The sequence below is a fragment of the Thamnophis sirtalis genome, unplaced genomic scaffold, assembly GCF_051295495.1.
Source record: "Thamnophis sirtalis isolate CommonGarterSnake01/CBP01778 unplaced genomic scaffold, rThaSir2_p1.2 scaffold_10, whole genome shotgun sequence".
Taxonomy (NCBI): domain Eukaryota; kingdom Metazoa; phylum Chordata; class Lepidosauria; order Squamata; family Natricidae; genus Thamnophis; species Thamnophis sirtalis.
Genome location: NW_028261390.1, coordinates 46398387 through 46415800, shown reverse-complemented (window position 1 = coordinate 46415800; position 17414 = coordinate 46398387). Strand labels below are relative to the sequence as shown.

The 17414-nt window shown below is 37.1% G+C and overlaps 1 protein-coding gene across 2 annotated transcripts in view; it reads left to right on the top strand.

Annotated features, from left to right (window-relative positions):
• The window catches only part of SNX25 (sorting nexin 25), a 52983-nt gene that overhangs the window by 24287 nt on the left and 11282 nt on the right, over positions 1–17414 (top strand). For both annotated transcript variants that reach the window (XM_087724516.1, XM_087724515.1), the window contains exons 7-12: positions 5933–6123; positions 7446–7577; positions 11439–11708; positions 14810–14965; positions 15635–15766; positions 16492–16632. In XM_087724516.1, the coding sequence (XP_087580642.1) occupies positions 5933–6123; positions 7446–7577; positions 11439–11708; positions 14810–14965; positions 15635–15766; positions 16492–16632 (1022 nt within the window). The remainder of the gene's footprint in view (positions 1–5932; positions 6124–7445; positions 7578–11438; positions 11709–14809; positions 14966–15634; positions 15767–16491; positions 16633–17414) is intronic.

Here is a 17414-nt window from a genome sequence, read left to right as displayed (position 1 = left end):
TATCAATCATTTTATCTCATAAATATATAGAAATACATAAAGTAGCAGTTGTAAGCTTTTTCAGAAAGAAGAGGAAGAATGGAAAGACATTAAAAGAATGGTGGTATTCTTACATATCAGCCTGCCAAGTGCTTTCATGGAAAGATGTGATCAAAGACATATACAGGTGAAACTCGGAAAATTAGAATATCATACAAAAGTCCATTTATTCCAGTAATGCAACTTAAAAGGTGAAACTAATATATGAGATACTCATTATATGCAAAACAAGATAGTTCAAACCATGATTTGTCATAATTGTGATGATTATGGCTTACAGCTCATGAAAACCCCAAATCCACAAATCTCAGAAAATTAGAATATTGTGAAAAGGTGCAATATTCTAGGCTCAAAGTGTCCAACTCTAATCATCTAATTGCCATAATACCTGCAAAGGGTTCCTGAGCCTTTGGTCTCTGAGTCTGATTCAGTAGGAATCACAATCATGGGAAAGACTGCTGACCTGACAATTGTGCAGAAAATCATCATTGACACCCTCCATAAGGAGGGAAAGTACTGAGTACATATACATGCTTATACTTTTCAGAGGTCCGATATTGTTCTATGTACAATCCTTGTTTTATTGATTGCATGTAATATTCTAATTTTCTGAGATTGTGGATTTAGGGTTTTTAAGAGCTGTAAGTCATAATCATCACAATTATGACAAAAAACGGCTTGAGCTATCTTGATTTGCGTGTACTGAGTCTATCTCATATATTAGTTTCACCTTTTAAGTTGCATTACTGAAATAAATGAACTTTTGCAGGATATTCTAATTTTTCGAGTTTCACCTGTATTTCTTTCTTCTTTCACCTACTTGGTCATGAGCCATTAGGAGTCCCTGTTTGCTGTTCTTTTCAGCGTAAGGTTAGTCGTCTCTTTCAAAATTGAACAAACACTCCATTAATGAACATTTCTTTCTTGGAAGGGTTTGTTCCCACTCTACTTAAAGAGATTTCAGTTTTAGTAAATACAGTAGTACCAGTTAGTGTCTCTGTTACTTATATATTAAAGAGCTTTCTGCCCCTTAAACATTTTGGTGTGGACAGGTAATGTACATGAACTTTTAAGCTGTTGTGGGAAAGCACACAATTCTTTGGGCACAGGAAGCTTACAAGTGGGTGTAGGTAACACAACATTGCCAAATTTAAATCGGATTTTTTTTTAGTTATTTTATCATATTTTACCATTTTTGCATAATTTCTATCAGGAACAATATATTTTTGGATTTCAATAATGTATTAGAGTTATAGCAATGTATATACCCTATTTTGTAAAGTTGTACCATGCATTTGTAGAACAAGCCTATTAAGTATTTCACTGGTTTTAACCTAAGCTGGCAGAGGGAAATGGAAAGAGAATTAATCTGATTTTGGAATGAGCTGTTCCAATCTTATCAGAAGTGCTATAACATATAAATGGCCTGTTCTGATTTTAGCAAAATAGACTTGTAAGGTTGAGATATATTCTGCTGTTGAAACATCTCTGGAAAACTTAGAACATCTGAAGTCAAGATGTTTTGATCATTAAATACTTTCCAATTTATATATTTTTGATATGGAAGAGAATCATATCAGCAGTCTGGTAGCTCCTTTTATAACACATTTATGAAAAGATATAAACTAAAAGTCTGCAGTTCATGAAAGCCTATGCCTTTTAATAAAATTTGTTACAGGGTAAAGGTGCTGGTAGACTTCTCATTTTTTCCACAGATCTGTAATTAATTACACCATTTTCCTCATGTCTTTGAAACAAAGTTAAGGAAGGCCAGCATGTATTTTTCAAAGAGAGAACAATAATCATGAAGTCATCCCTTTTTAAAACTGTTGGCACATGATTAACCAAAACTGAGTTAATACCCGTAATCATTTGATTTCATAATATGGTTAAAAGTTAACTGTTGATTAGTATTCCCCCTCCTCTTTTTATAGCATCTTCTAATGGTGATGGGAATGACCTTAGGAGACAGGTGGAATAGTTGTAAACTAGACAATAGTCAGACAAAGGATAGCTTAGTCCACAAAAAGAATGTGGCTATAACAAACATCTCAGAAGGGAACCTATGTAGTTTTTTGGACTATACAGATGAGGGGGGAGAGAGGGACTTTCACACTTGTAGGATTTTGTTAATTAAACTTAAAATAAATTTAGAACTATTCTGAGTGTCTGGACTGCTTCATAAGGCTGGTATAATCCCTTTGTTCTTTACTAACATTGTGCGTTTAGCCTGGCTTAAAAGTCTAACGTGGGTTTTCTCCTAAGGGTTTTTTAAACTAGAGTAATTTCAAGTTCTGATTAAAAATTAAACCCGCTAAGCTTTCAGTACTGGTACCCTTAGGGCAGGGGTCAGCAACCTTAAACATTCAAAAAGCCACAAAGGTTCTAACTGGAAACCTCCCCCCACCCATTCAATTCTGGAGCCAACCAGAAGTCTGGTTCCCCCAACATAGAGTCTCCTCCTAGTGTGGCATCTTTTTTCCTCTACCTGTCCTAACTGAAAGCCCTATCAATTGTGGATCTGAACAGAAAACCCACCCCTTGCCATAGAATCTCCTCCTGGCGTGCCCTGCTCTCCCCCCAAACCGGAAGCTCCTCTCAAAATTGTGATTGTGACTGGTGCCAGGGAGCTGCAGCAGAGGGATGAAAGAGCCACATGCGGCTCCAGAGTCACGGGTTGCTGAACCCTGCCTTAGGGAAATGTGGTATTTAATCACCACTAAGGGAGATTCCTTCCTGTTTAAAAAGGTGACAACAAGAGGCTGACCGTGTGTCAGCTCAGCATCTAAGAAAGATGATCAAAGCTGATTAGTACTTGCATGGGATAAATTGATATCAAGACCATTGCTCCTTACAATTTCACTCTGATGATTTATTCTAAAAAAATATCCGAGAATGCATTTCAGAATACAACAGTTCTTGGTTTTCACTCGGATTTCTTTAAAATATACTTTTTTATTTTCCATTTTCATAACATATAATCACATGTATACTATTACCTAGCCAATATCATATTGTTTTAATTAATAATTACATCAGTTCATCTTGCCGGGAAAAAAACCCAATTATTGGCTCTTCTGCTCTCCATACACCACTTTCTTCTGCCTCTGTCTGCCCCCACCCTACCTCCTTTCTTCCCTCCATCATCCTTTTCTACTCTACTTCCCCTTCCTTTCTCCTTCTCCTCTCTCCTCTTTCCACTCCTCCTTATTCTCCTCATCTTGCCCCCCTTGCCCTCTCTCCTATACTTCTCTTCCTATCTTTCTTATCTCCTCTGCTTCCCACTCTTCCTCTCATACTCCGGTTTCTCTTCAGATCGTATAAATCTTTCGGTTTTCACTCAGATTGAATCTGACTTACAACAAAAATCTGATCGATCATTATCACCAGCTCAGCTAGTCCAAAATGAAATCATTGAGTCTTAGAGATAGTAGAAAAGGAGGATGACAGAATTTATTTTCCCTCTTTCGGGATCTTTGTGCCTGACAAGCACAATCACATAAAAGAAAGTACACAGTATGACAATTGAATACATTTATTGATTCAAGGCTTGAGTACAATTCCCTGTTTAATATATTCCTCAATTTCACTTCAACTAATTAGACATGTACATTATTCATGAACACAAATTTTCAACTAATGTATATACTTTTTAGACTGACCATTCATCTTCAGTTTATTAGGCTTATTTATTATTTTATTTATTAAATTTGCTGCCCATCTCATATTGAAATGAGTCTGGGTGGCAATTATTAGTCATCATAGTTACTAGAAAGCTTCATTTGCTGGAGAAGTTTGCAAAAACTATCCATTCAACCATGGATCCTTTCTGATTGAATCAGTCACTGCCTTTTGAATATCCAAAGCACCCATCCAGCAGAAAAAACAAAGAACATCCTTTTTAAAGTCTGCTATTTGTTCAGAGACAGGAGTAAAGTTCCATAATTTAATGTCTGTAGGTGAGATGGGCAGCATACAAGTTTAAATAAATAATACTCAATAGGAAGATGAGATCTCTTACATTTGCTGAAAAGAATAGATAAAATGAGGAAGAAAATGGAAGTGCAATCACTGCAGATCTTAGTGCTGAAATGTTTGGATATTTCTGAACAGTGTTTCTGTTCTCTGAAAAGTGCTTCTCAATTCTCAAATGTGTGGATTTCAGCTTCCATGCTGGCTGGGGAATTCTGGGAGTTGAAGTTCAGACATCTTAAAGGCCCTGAGATTGAGAAACCGTTTTAGGTTAGGCTGAAGATCAGCTGCTTCAGGGATAGTTGACCTGGAGAATTTAACTTTTTCATAATTTTTAATACAGGGTTTATTCTTGTAAGATGTGTGCATGTAATGGAATGACTGAACTCATAGATAATTCACATCTGAACCACTGATTTTGACATGGGTATTGTAATCAATCATGATGGAATACCGTGGTGCATCACTGCAAGTATAAAGTGGAATTTTCTTTATGTTTATGAATTCTTTTACCATTGCTGCCAATTACAGTAGGTAGTAATGTTATGATTTGACCTGAGAGTTTATATATTAAGCAACTAATGAAATTTTGACTATTATGTAATCAGTATTTTGCATTAGTTCATGCACTGCAATGGAAAGAGGATAATTGCTAGTCTGCAATTTTTTGTTGTGATTCTTGCTGGGAACTATCACTGAATTGGTGGAGGGATTCCAGTATTTGAAAAAGGAGTTTTCACAATATATGTTGATGATATACTTTATTAATATTTTTAATGCTATTTAACCAGCCTTTCCAGTCCCTCTTAAGAATTACATTTGGTTTCTTGGTGTAATATATGGATCAGGTCTGAATTCTCATTATTCTGAAAATATTTTATTAAGCATTTGAGTTAGCAGAATTATTGAGTAACCTCAAACCTGATGTATAGAAAGAATTATTTGAATGAACAGTTCTATCTTTTGCCCGTATGTCTTCTCATCTTCAAAGTTTGCAACAGCTAAACTAAAATGTTTAAATTACATATATTTCCATCTGATAGGATTAATCATTTTATGCATGTTTTAATGCAGCAAGGTTGTTATTTGCTGATAAATATAAAATCTGTTCTTTGATATAATGTGATTATGTATGTGAAAAAGCTACTTGTCTGATTTTTTTTAATATTCAGGTTCAGATTGGCCCGAAATACAGCAATTTCCCTCAGCTATTTTGAATAGTTGCTATGGAAGCATCATTTACAGTCAAGATAATTTATTTGTAGAGGCAGCCTTCTTGGTTTTTTTCCTATTATCTTTTCATTCTCTTTCACCGGTATGTTAAAAAGTGGTTTTGCGGGAATTTTTTAGAGTAAATGATAGAGAAATTAGCTATTATTTTTTTTAAAATATGCTTTATTTGGGAGCACAAAGGCTACACTAAAATGTATGAAGAGAATGATTGACTACGGTATATACATTTGGATATATTCTTTTGTGTGCAATATATTGCTGTGAGGTTAATAAAAAGTACAGTCTTCCAGATTTTAGCTAGATTTAGCTAGATACATAATTTAGATTTTATTAAGGTAATTTTTTTTTAAAGCTACAACTCTTACAAATCTTTTTGGCTTATTTGCTGGAGATAATTCATTTTTATCATTGATAATTAACCAGGATTGTTGACATTGCTTCCCTAATCTGAGGAAGTTTTACTCAATCCAGAATATAGAATTGAATGCTAAATCACCTAAATCACCTCATTTATGAAGCAAATACCTTATGGATGGACTGAATATGTAAAATTTTCAATATTGATTTCATACTGTGAGACATTCAGAATTCTATGTACTGTGATTTTAAGAAGCTATGACTGCTATATTGATTAAAATGTATTCTATATTAATTGTTTAATATTAGAAATTTATTTATTTTTCTACAGAGAACAAGGTTAAAGAAACTGCTGCAATGAAAGCAGATCATTTGAGGGCCAGAAACATGAAAAGATATATTAATCAACTAACGGTAGCAAAAAAACAATGTGAAAAACGCATACGACTTCTGGGAGGCCCTGTTTATGATCAACCAGACGATGGTATTTTTGAGGATAGTGAAAGTCCTCAGAGCCAAAAGGTAAGAGAGCTTTGTTTGAGGTTGGGCTGGGTGATACTTATGGAATGAGTGAGTTGCCACAGAGCAGAGTATTTTGATTTTAATTTTAGCAGCTAAATAGTGATTGTATTATGGTTCCTTCCTATAATGCTCAACAAAATTAGAAGCATTTAGACTGATTGGGGGAGTCAGCACTGCATTTTTTTTAAACAAATACTTACTACAGTCTCTACTAAGGGTACAACTGCCACTGAAAAGTGCTATAGGATGTATCCTTCTTACGATGCAAACTTCTGGTAAGAGGCTGAGTCAATCTTGACCCCTGTCAGGATCAAACTCCAGGCTGTGGACAGAGTTTTCCTGCAATACTGCACTTTTACCACCAGGGCTTTTAAAACATGGAAGATTGCTACCTTTGGGGTGGGGGGTGGGGGCGGAGATGGGGAGAAAAGATGTAGTCTATTGAAGCCATTACTGGCTTTTCTTCCTTGGGGAGGGTTTTCTACTTTGTGCAACTCAAGAAATGTCAGTCATATGCAGAGGATATTCAAGGCAAGTGTGCAAGTCTTCCAGAGGACATGGCTGTTTTCATGCTTTAAGGAAAGTAATTCATATTACAGTGAAGGGGCATAGTGCCCCTTTCACATGTTTCCAGAGTCCTTTCAAATTTAATTTGCTAGGTAATGGGTCTTAAGTGAATTTGGTGACATTTATGAAGAAATGTAGCACAAACTGCCACATTGGTGGTAGTGGAGTTTGATAAAATTTATATCCTGAAGGACATTAAGCTTATGCTCATGCCACAACTACTAGTACTTAGTCTATGAGATACTATGTCAAAAATGGACATTTTTTCCATCTAATTTCAGAATGATACAACTAACTCTGTCAATTATGATTGCAATCTTTTTACACTTCTCCATAGCATGTATGGGGAATGTCCGTATTATCTTCTTATTTTCTAAGAGTTCTTATTAATATATTCTTACTAAAATTGGAAAAATGCAGTAGTTGAAATGCAACTACTTATTTGAGAGCTACTAATGAAAAGAGCATGAACCTGTTGACATGCACAGATTCTTATAAGGAGCTCTTGTGGATTGTAGGGAATGTTTTTCTGCTCTAACAGCATGACACGTTTTTAGAAGAATGTTGAACTAATAGGGTATTATAAAATTTGCAGAAGAAAAACAAGTTTTCAGGATCTTCAAGAAATTCTTACTGCTCCTTGCAGCCTTAAGGAAGTAATGCTGCGTGTGGGCTTATTGCACCTCATAGATATTGTAATCTGGCTTGCTTATAAATAGTTAATTGTCATAATCTTATTCATTCCTACCTCTCAGATACTTCAGTTTGAAGATATATTGTGTAATCCATCCTACAGAGAGCACTTTCAAATATACATGGAAAGAATGGATAAGAGAGTTCTGATCAGCTATTGGGAATCTGTAGAATACTTGAAGAATGCTAACAAGGTACATAAATAGGTTTGTCAAGTGTGGTTACTGAAAATTAGTCTTTCTTGAGGCAAAATGTAGCTTGTAAATCAGTGTTGCACCAAAATACTTAAAGGCCTTTCCCATTGCTGAATTTGTGCTTTGTTTGAATTGGCAAAAATTCAAAACAGGCATGAACTGTTGCTGTCCTCATTGCCAATCTCTGTTCTGTCTCTATTGCCTTGTTTCAGTTCCCTTCAGTGACTTCTGGTCAAGCTAATGGGTGACAGATGGCTTAGGAGATTTTGTATCCTTGTGCTGCCCTTGGATCATGTTGGAATAAGAGAGAAAACACTACAAGCCCATTAGAGAACAACTTAAAGTATCTTATCCTTGGGCTGTATGAAGGCAACAATGTGGGGATATGGCAGAAAAATCGTGTTGCCACAACATGTTAATGCCATGTTTATATGCAAATTGGAAAAGGCCCTTTAGGTTTTTTAAATGCAGCTTGTAAATTACCATTGCTTTAGTACATAAAACATTTATTTGATGGGATGATACAGGGGACAGATCTTACACTTACTTACCTTATGAAGAGAAGAGAGAATTAAGAAAGCGAGGTACTGAAATGTAAGCTATGGTATTTGATGATTGAACCATGGGTACTAATAGAGACTGGAATTCAAATCCAAAATTTTATAGTCGCACCTTTTTTGTTCCTTGTTATGTTTTAATTCTAAAATAGAGAATGGAGTTGTGTTTTACGAATATTGTTTTGCTGGTTAATTTAAATTACCTTATTATGATCATCCTCTTAACCCAATCCTCCATACATGTTGCATATGTACCTTGTACAATTCTCAGCCAGCTTGTCAGGATATCTGAACTAATTAGTTGAGAAAGGCAGTTAATACCTTTGCTTCCAACACAGTCTGCAGTGAATGACTGACATCCATCCAATTTTTCAAAAGTAACAACAGGAAAATTGTTCACCGTATTTGGGTATCAATTTTTCAGTAGAATATTTGATTATTTGTTTTATGAACTTGATAGTACAGGGGTGTGAAACTTGATTTCATTGAGGGCCACCTAGAGTTGTATTCGACCTCAGAGAGCCAGAGTGAGTGTTGTTAGGGTGGGCGTGGTCATTGTGGATGTGGTAAGCATGATCATGATGGTGTTTGACACAGACTCTGGATGCATTTCCCCCCCTTTGCATTCAAAACAGCTATTCCAGACAAAGGGAGGTTTACTTTCTGGCACAAATACTTTCAATTCCATAATGTAGAAATTAAAGACATGTAGAGTTCCCCAGTTGCTATGGGGCTTGACTCTTTTGTATAGGAGCAGATTTGAATATGTGCATAATATTGTCAGAACAGAACAGAGATGTTCAAAAGCCTACCGTATTTTTCGGAGTATAAGATACATCTTTTTCCCTCAAAAAGTGTCTTATACATTGAATACAGCATTTTTGGCCTCCTGAAACCCCGCCCAAATGCAAAATGGCCATCTTTAGGAGGCTTCCAGAGTGCTCCTGGGAGCTAGGGAGGGCAGAAATGAATGAAAAACTGGCTGCTTTTTGCTCGTTTCTAAGCCCCCCCCCCGACCCCCAGGAGCACTCTATAAGCCTCCTAAAGGCTATGCATGCCCTTTGTTTGACAAAAACAGGCTGTTTTCACAAAAATGGGACTTTTTTGCTCATTTCTCCCCCCCCCCCAGCCCCCAGGGGCACTCTACAAGTCTCCTAAAAGCTATTCATGCCCTTTTTTGGACAACAAATGGTCCCATTTTCAAAACAAATGGGCCGTTTTGGGGAGGTCTGCAGAGTGCAGAAACTTTTTTTTTAATTTACCTCTTCAAAATCTTGGTGCGTCTTATACTCTGAAAAATACGGTAATTAAATCTCACTGACTTCATTGAATTTTATGCATACTAGTCAAAATCTGCCTTCTATCTGCCAGATTTGCACACTATCCAATCATAGTATGATTTGATTTTGACTCTGTGTATTCTATAAATTCAGCCATTTGTGCTTTACACAGTAAATCACAATTTAGAAATAACCACTGGACATTTTCACATGACATACTGTAATAAAAATAATCTTATAGCTTGTGCATACTACCATATCCTATATCCAATGATGTTCTGTATGTTAAGTTTTTAGGCTCACTATATCGTTTACAAACCTGTTCTGACCTAGGCTTTCCAAGAGCATGAAGCAAACTCCTTTTATTAATTTACTGTGAATTCTTCTCACTCACATCCAATAAAGTCTTTCAAGGAGGATTTACAGTCACAGACCTTATCTGGCTTGGAGGGCTGCCAGGGCGATATCTGCAAAACTTGGCAAGGAGTCTTGGAGAGTCATGAACCTTTTGCTCCTCTTTTATTTTCTCTGTCCACCTGTGGCCTTACTTCCAAGTCGATCCCTGTTCTTTAGCTGTTCCCTTCATCTGGCAACTCTGTGCATGCACGCACTGGGAACAGGCTCCAGCTATTCGTCTGCCTCACTGGTGTCTGACTCTGAAGGCAGCTGATAACTGGCATACTGCCCTGCCCCTCTCTCTGCCTCTGACACAGACCCCTCATCAAAGCCTTCCCCAGACTCCTTGTTCTTCCTCAACCTCCTCATTGTCTGAATCTGCTGCCAGTTCCCCTGTCCACTGTTGGGCCACAACAAAACCATTATGGGAAGATCATGCAATCCAGTTGTAAGTCAAAACCAAAGATATTACATTACAGCCATAGATAAGTGAGCAAACTCTTTCGATTAGGCCTGCTCCATATTTTTAAACTGGATACAACTAGGAATAAAGCAGCCAAGAGCATGGGAAAGAAACTTATAAAACGTGCACCAGATTGCTGTAGGAGGCCATTGGGGTGACAAACAACCCATTTGGGGGGAGGGAGGCTGCAGCCCATTTTTGGTTGCCAGACTGCTATAAGAGGCCCTAGGGGCCAAAAAAGGACCCAAAACAGGCCCAAAACAGCGTCCCCTTGAGCCGTTTTGGCCAGCAGAGGCACCACGGGCCAGTTTTTTGATATTTCCAGGCCAGCCCCACGGGCCAGTTTTAAGCACCTCATGGGCTGGATTAGGCCCATGTGCCTTGAGTTTGATACCCCTGCTCTAGTGTGTCGTATCTGTAATCTTTTGTTTTGTTGATTCATATATTTTGATGTGAATTTGATATTGTCATTTACATTTCTGTTACATTTATTCATGATATTCCCTATGTTCCAGTTCCTACTTCTTACAATAACTTTGTAAGATTGATGTAAGAGACAATGATTTGAATATGGAATTCAAACTCTGAGATTGTTTTCCATTGTAGTGCTCTTTAGGAGCACTGCATTATTTGAAAGGACAGGTTGGTGAAGAAGAGTCAAACCACCAAATCTACAAACAATACAAGTACAATACAAATACAAGTATATTAAATTGGGACTCTTCTTCAGAAAATTGAATTGGGGTAATCACACCCAGAATCCATATCTGGCAATCAGCAAAGCAGCTAAGAATATTCAGTCTTTATAGAACAAACAAAAACTATGAAATTTTTCAAGTTCTACCAATAGTAGAATAGTGATAGCATAGTATTTTGTTTTCTTTCATTATCTGTTGCTTCTTGACCATCATTATCCATTGAAAAATTTTGGAGAACCTCAATATTTTGAACCTTTCATGTGGGTTGTATCTAATGAAGGTCTTCAGCTGTGGAATGTTTTTTCTCATGTAATAGCATAGCTGTTTTTTGACCATTGAGTTGGAGGAGGAATTGTTAGTATAATGTTAAATTGTCAAATTAAAACAATATTGTATTATGGCCATCAGCCATCAGTACAAACATTTAACAATTGCTAATTATTATGGATGTTTTTCTTTCTTTTCAGGCCGAAATACCTCAACTTGTGAGTCAAATCTATCAGGATTTTTTTGTGGAAAGCAGAGAAATTCCTGTGGAAAAAATGCTATACAAAGAGATACAACAGAGTCTTGTGGGCAACAAGGGCATTGAGGTGTTTTATAAAATTCAGGCTGATATTTATGAAACATTGAAAGACAGATACTATCCATCATTCATTGTCAGTGATTTATATGAGAGGCTGATCAAGAAAGAAGAGAGGACTCCAGTCCAAATGGCATCTGATGACAAAGATGATGTGAGTTGTGCCTTATAAATGTCTTTCTCCTTCCCTGCCCCCCTTTGTCCAGTTAGCTCATTCTCTTATTACAGTGTTTCTCAACCTTAGCAACTTGAAGATGTCTGGACTTCAACTCCCAGAATTCCCCAGCCAGCGAATGCTGGCTGGGGAATTCTGGGAGTTGAAGTCCGGACATCTTCAAGTTGCCAAGGTTGAGAAACACTGTCTTATTAGTATCACTTACTGTATTTCAGGAACTCTCATCTCTCTTAACTCTTTTCCAATTACCTTTTCCTCTTTTACACCCCTTACTGTAATTGTGAGACTCTTAACATCTTCCATCTTCAACATCAAGATGTGTTATGTTTGGCTTTAGTTTTCTTTAAAGTCCAAAAACTCTAGTTCTAAATGGTCTCATTATGCTAATGAGACTGTTTTCCCAATTGAATAGTATGGTATTTGTGGATAGGTGATTTCTCTTACTCTGCTCTTTGAGGAAGGAAGTTTTAAGGAAAACAAATCAGAAAGTTCTTGGAAGAACCATGCTTGGGATAACTTGTTTCTGAAGAGATCATGATAGTTTCTTTTCTGATTTATTTGTTTCTTTTAAAGTGAAATGCCTGTTCCTTAAGATTGCTGAGTTTCTTTTTAAATCAACTTTTTGCTAGAAATTTCCTTTTTAAAATAAAATACGGTACATTGATCTTTAATGGTCCTTTTTAAGGTAACTTGTTCTCTGGAGGGGGGGATGAGTCATGGGAACATTTTTTTAAAATCATTGTGAGGATTATTCTTGCTATTTGTTAAAGTAATTTAGATTCACTTTGAGGTGGCTTCCATTTGGACAATTCCAGCAGGTGTACCTGGGGCAGTTTTATAAAGTTACCTGGAATGTATTTTTGCCTGTGATTCCTTATCATGTGGGCAGGGTCCTCCAATCTGTGAACTCAGGGTCCCCTGTTCCTTAAATCCAGGTCCCCCATCATCCATCAAAGCCTTCTGAGAGGTGACCTGCCATTGAGTCCATGCAATGATAACTATATGGAGAGGGTTGTCTTTGCAGTCTTGAAAGGTACATTCTCTCCTCAAGAGTCTATCACTGGATCCAACAGTTCTGGGCAACTCCATCCACTCTCTAATCATCCTTTATAAGAAAGTTTATTGAGAAAGGGATTGGGCTTCAGCTCCAGAGTAGGCTGATTATCTGGACCCATTTCATTTGACTTTCAGGCCAAGTCACATTATGGAGCCACCCTTGAAAACTCTTGTGGATGACTTTTGGTCTAAGCAGAATTAGGATAAGTATGCCTTTCCTCATGCTCCTTGAGTTCTCAGTTTTAATACTGTCAATTGCAGTATCCTTCTGGAGCAGCTCTGAGATTTGGAATGGGCTCACTTTTTGCATTGGCCCTCTTCTTTTTCTGTGGCCAGTTTCAGTCAGGGCTAAAGAGGATGGGGTGGAAATTGAGCCACAGGCTACTCACTTATTGGCTTCTGTGCGGCTTGATAGGTGCTGCAGGGTATTTTCATTTAACATCCTCATGAAACTACTGGGTGAGGTTATGTGTTGGTCCAGCATATATTATCAGACTATTGATGATTCCAAATGATGCTTCTTGGTTCTGTGATAGTGAAGTGATGTTATATCAGTCAAGTGCTTGTCCCTATTTCTGGAGGCTGTGTGGGTCTGAATGGGAAGGAACAGACTCTGGATCAATCCTGAGAAGACTTCATGGCTGCAGATATTTGGGGGCTCTGCCTCTGGAGAATTTCCTTTCTGGTCTTAGATGGAGTTGTTCTTCTCACCATACAAGACTAGTGTACAACCAGTAGGTGGCAGCTGGGATCAAAATAGCCTTTGTATGAGCATACTTAGTGTGACAGAGTGGCCTTTGTTTGATCAAAAGGCCCTAGTGTCATCTCATGAATAGGTTACCATAGCACAGTGTACATGGAATTGCCCTTTTCCCTTTTTTTTTGTTATATTATTTCTGCGGCTGTTCATGATTCCTTTTTGTGTATTTTTTAAAAAATTGTAATTGTAAGCCACCAAACCTTTGGATATCAGGCAGTCTATAAATTATATAAATAAATAAAAAGATGTTTCAGTTATGATAACAATGTTCCCAGCTAGCCTATTATGTTGCTTGCATTAGTGCCAGTAGAATGCTGATGCCCCTTTACCAGTCGAGTGTTCTTTGGCACATGCATTTATTATAATTAGAAGCTGTATGAGCTCCTGATTTTAGACACTATGTTCCAAAATGAGAATAGAATGAGCTTGTATTGTCTGGTTGAGTGTTCCAGTACTGTAGTTCTGTGTATAAGATGTGACTTGTATTAAAGTATTAGAAAATATAGGAATATAATATATAGAACATTTGAGTATTCTACAGTTTTTTGAAAATAAATACACTTCCTATTGATTTTGAGAACAAAATAAGAACTAACATTTTATGACATTTCTGGTGAAGATGTTTTGATTCTCTCTGCCAAGGACTTCTGTATTTGAGAAGAAACATAAACAAAGTTATGGCAAAGGATTTGTCATACATAGTTACAATGCTGTAAATTCTAAATATGCTTTTCATAAGAGCCAAGGTGGCGCAGTGGTTAAATGCAGCACTGCAGGCTACTGCTAGATCAGCAGGTCAGCGGTTCAAATCCCACCGGCTCAGGGTTGACTCAGCCTTCCATCCTTCCGAGGTGGGTAAAATGAGGACCCAGATTGTTGGGGGCAATATGCTGACTCTCTGTAAACCGCTTAGAGAGGCCTGAAAGGCCTATGAAGCGGTATATAAGTCTACTGCTATTGCTATTGCTATTGCTATCTGTGAATATAAAAATAATGATGATGAATAATTTTGTAAATATTATGGGTGTTTTTATTTATTAACATTTTCATTGTTCTCTGCTCAGAAACTAAATTTACCAAAGGAAACTTGCCTGAACAGGCACACTTTCATCAAGTCAAAGAGATTTAAATGTAAATCTCATTTTAGTTTCACATACTTCATTATTAGTTTGCACCTACTATTCTTTGCATAATAATATGCTGGGAATCCATGAAATTCTTTTAGTGATCTACATTACTTGATAATGAATTCTGTTTCTCCTAGAGACAAGTTTGTGAAGAAGTTATTGATGGGGGAAGCTCAGTAATTAATGAACAGGCCAGTTTTGCTGTAAATAAACTACGCCAATTAAATGACAAACTTGAATACAAGAGACAAGCTCTAAATTCTCTCTGCAGTTCACCAAAACCTGACAAAAAGGTAGGTAGCTATGTTTTTTTTAAAAAGCATATCAGTCAATAGATTTTAGAGTAATAGGCAATTTTGTTTAAGAAGTCTTTCCTTCAAAGGTAAATTTAAGTGTTGCTGTCCTGTCTTCTCATTTAGTATTGTTTATATATTACTGCCTTTGTAAAGCTCTTAAAACATGTATGGACAATCCATTCAGTATAAGTATTTCCTCAGGTAGGTTTGGTAATTACCGATATTTCTATATTTATGTCTGTTTTACGTTTATTAATCTCCAAATCTTGATTCCTAGCCCTGAAGTCCTCTTGCAAAACACTAGTGGCTGAGCCTGGGAATATTGTATGTTTAAAGATTCAGGAGCCCTTTTTTCAAAGACCAAGTCGAGAAATAGTTTTGGAAGATGAGGATCCCAAATTTTTGTTTATGTCACAAATCCAGGCTTCGTTATGCCCTCGCGTGCCCTGACAAATGGCTCCGCATGCCACCTGTGGCATGCGTGCCATAGGTTCGCCATCCCGGGGCTAGGGAATCAAAGGAGTTGAAATCCTCACTTCATAAAGTTGCTGAGGTTGACTAATATTACTTTAAATTGGTGTATTGAGAACTGCTAGTGATCAGTATCAGCTTAAGGCTTAACACTGATATCTAAATCAACCTTGGCAGCTATTTTTCCTTTGGCAGATTGTTTCTAAATTGAAAGATGAAATCAGTCTGATGGAGCGAGAACATAGTGACCTTCAATTGCATATTGAAAGAACAGACTGCTGGTGTGAAAATCTTGGCATGTGGAAAGCCTTCATTAATACTGGAGAGGTATGGCATCTTTTTGCTGTTGCTGTTGCTGCTGCTGCTTACTGCTGCTGCTGTTAAATGAATGGAATCTTGCTAGTCAAATGTTTACTTCAGAGTTCTCTAAGAATGAGGTAAAGGTGGGTTTTTTCATTGCTTTGAAATAACAAGCCATGGAGAAGCATAGCATGTTTACTCTGATGTCATTAGGGGGTAAATGATGTTGCAATAGTCTATTGTTTTATTTTTAAGACTTTGGGAAAGGCTACTGAAAACATGCACCTAAGACTTGTATAGAACACCTATTTCGCTTGTTGAGTTGTGTGAAATGAGAGACAGAGAGCCTGCAAAGGCACTGCTTATCATTTATCGTAGCATTTGCCTGTGTGCATACAGAGTCATTGAAGCAGTTTCTGAAAATGCCACACAAGCAGGGTTGCCAGAATATTTCTAAGACAGGTGCTTCATATGTGTGATCCCACTGTAAGGATTTCTTCTGAATCTGCTAGTCTTTCAATCTGCCAATCTAATGCCCTCTTTCTCCATATACTGTATTTCCTATCCAGAACCAAAGGGAAATACTGTTGTTTCTTACCTTTAAAAGACAATTTATTTTACAGGGAAAATAAGCTTGTTATAAATTCAGTTACATACAATAATTCTTGTGACAGTATGAACAAGTTAGTATATGGTTGTTTTTAAAGTAATGGTGTGTAGAGTTAACATTTTATAACTCTTTATTTTCCTAGGTCATTGAAGAAAATGGTGAACAAGTGCCCTATTATTCTGTTGTAGTGATATTACAGGAGATTGGCAGGGTTGAAGCAAAGGAGTGGACAGTTGTTCGAAAGCTCAATGAGTTTCAAAGTCTGCATCGGAAACTCAGTGAGGTACAGAGAAATTATGGAGAGAATTGTTGCTTACCTTGAGAGTTTGATTGAAATAGTTTAAATCTTGTTTCAATAGTTTAAATAATATTAATAATTTTATTTTGGAATATTTTAAATTTTTGTTTCTTTTTATAATGTTTTTGTATTGCATGATGCCTAAAGTCACGTTTTATGTGATGCGTGGCCTTATAAATGAATAAGCAAATCAGTGGGTGAGTTCTTTGGGATGTAAGGGTATTTTATACTCCCATTTAATAAGGCAGGACTGTGGGTTGCCTCAGGTGGAAAGATACCACCACAATATTAGTGCCATTCACAAACCTTCAGTAGAAACAGATAATTGGCTAGGTTCTGCTTCTTTGCATGGGGAAAATGGAGCAAAAGAATTCTTTTGTCCCAGTCCACACAAACATTATTTATTGGAACAGTAAGCAGATTTGAAAATTTGGATTTTTGTTCTTTTGGTGGACTCAGTTAAACTCATATATTTTTTCCAGAATATATACAATTACTTGCTTAAAAATAGTACATAGTTACTACCAGTGACGTGCGCTCAGCTTTAGCCCCGGTGAGGCTGTTTTTAGACTTGTGGACTTCAACTCCCAGAATTCCACAGCCAGGCATGCTCAGTTCCGATTTAAAGCGACAGCATTTTTCCCCCTTGCAAAATAAGTTTTCCCGTTCTTTTTCTTCTCCCTCCCTCCCTCCTTCCTCCCTCTCTCCCTCCCTCCCCCTCTCTCAAACAGACACACGCACACAGAGAACTTCGATCCTTCTCTCAT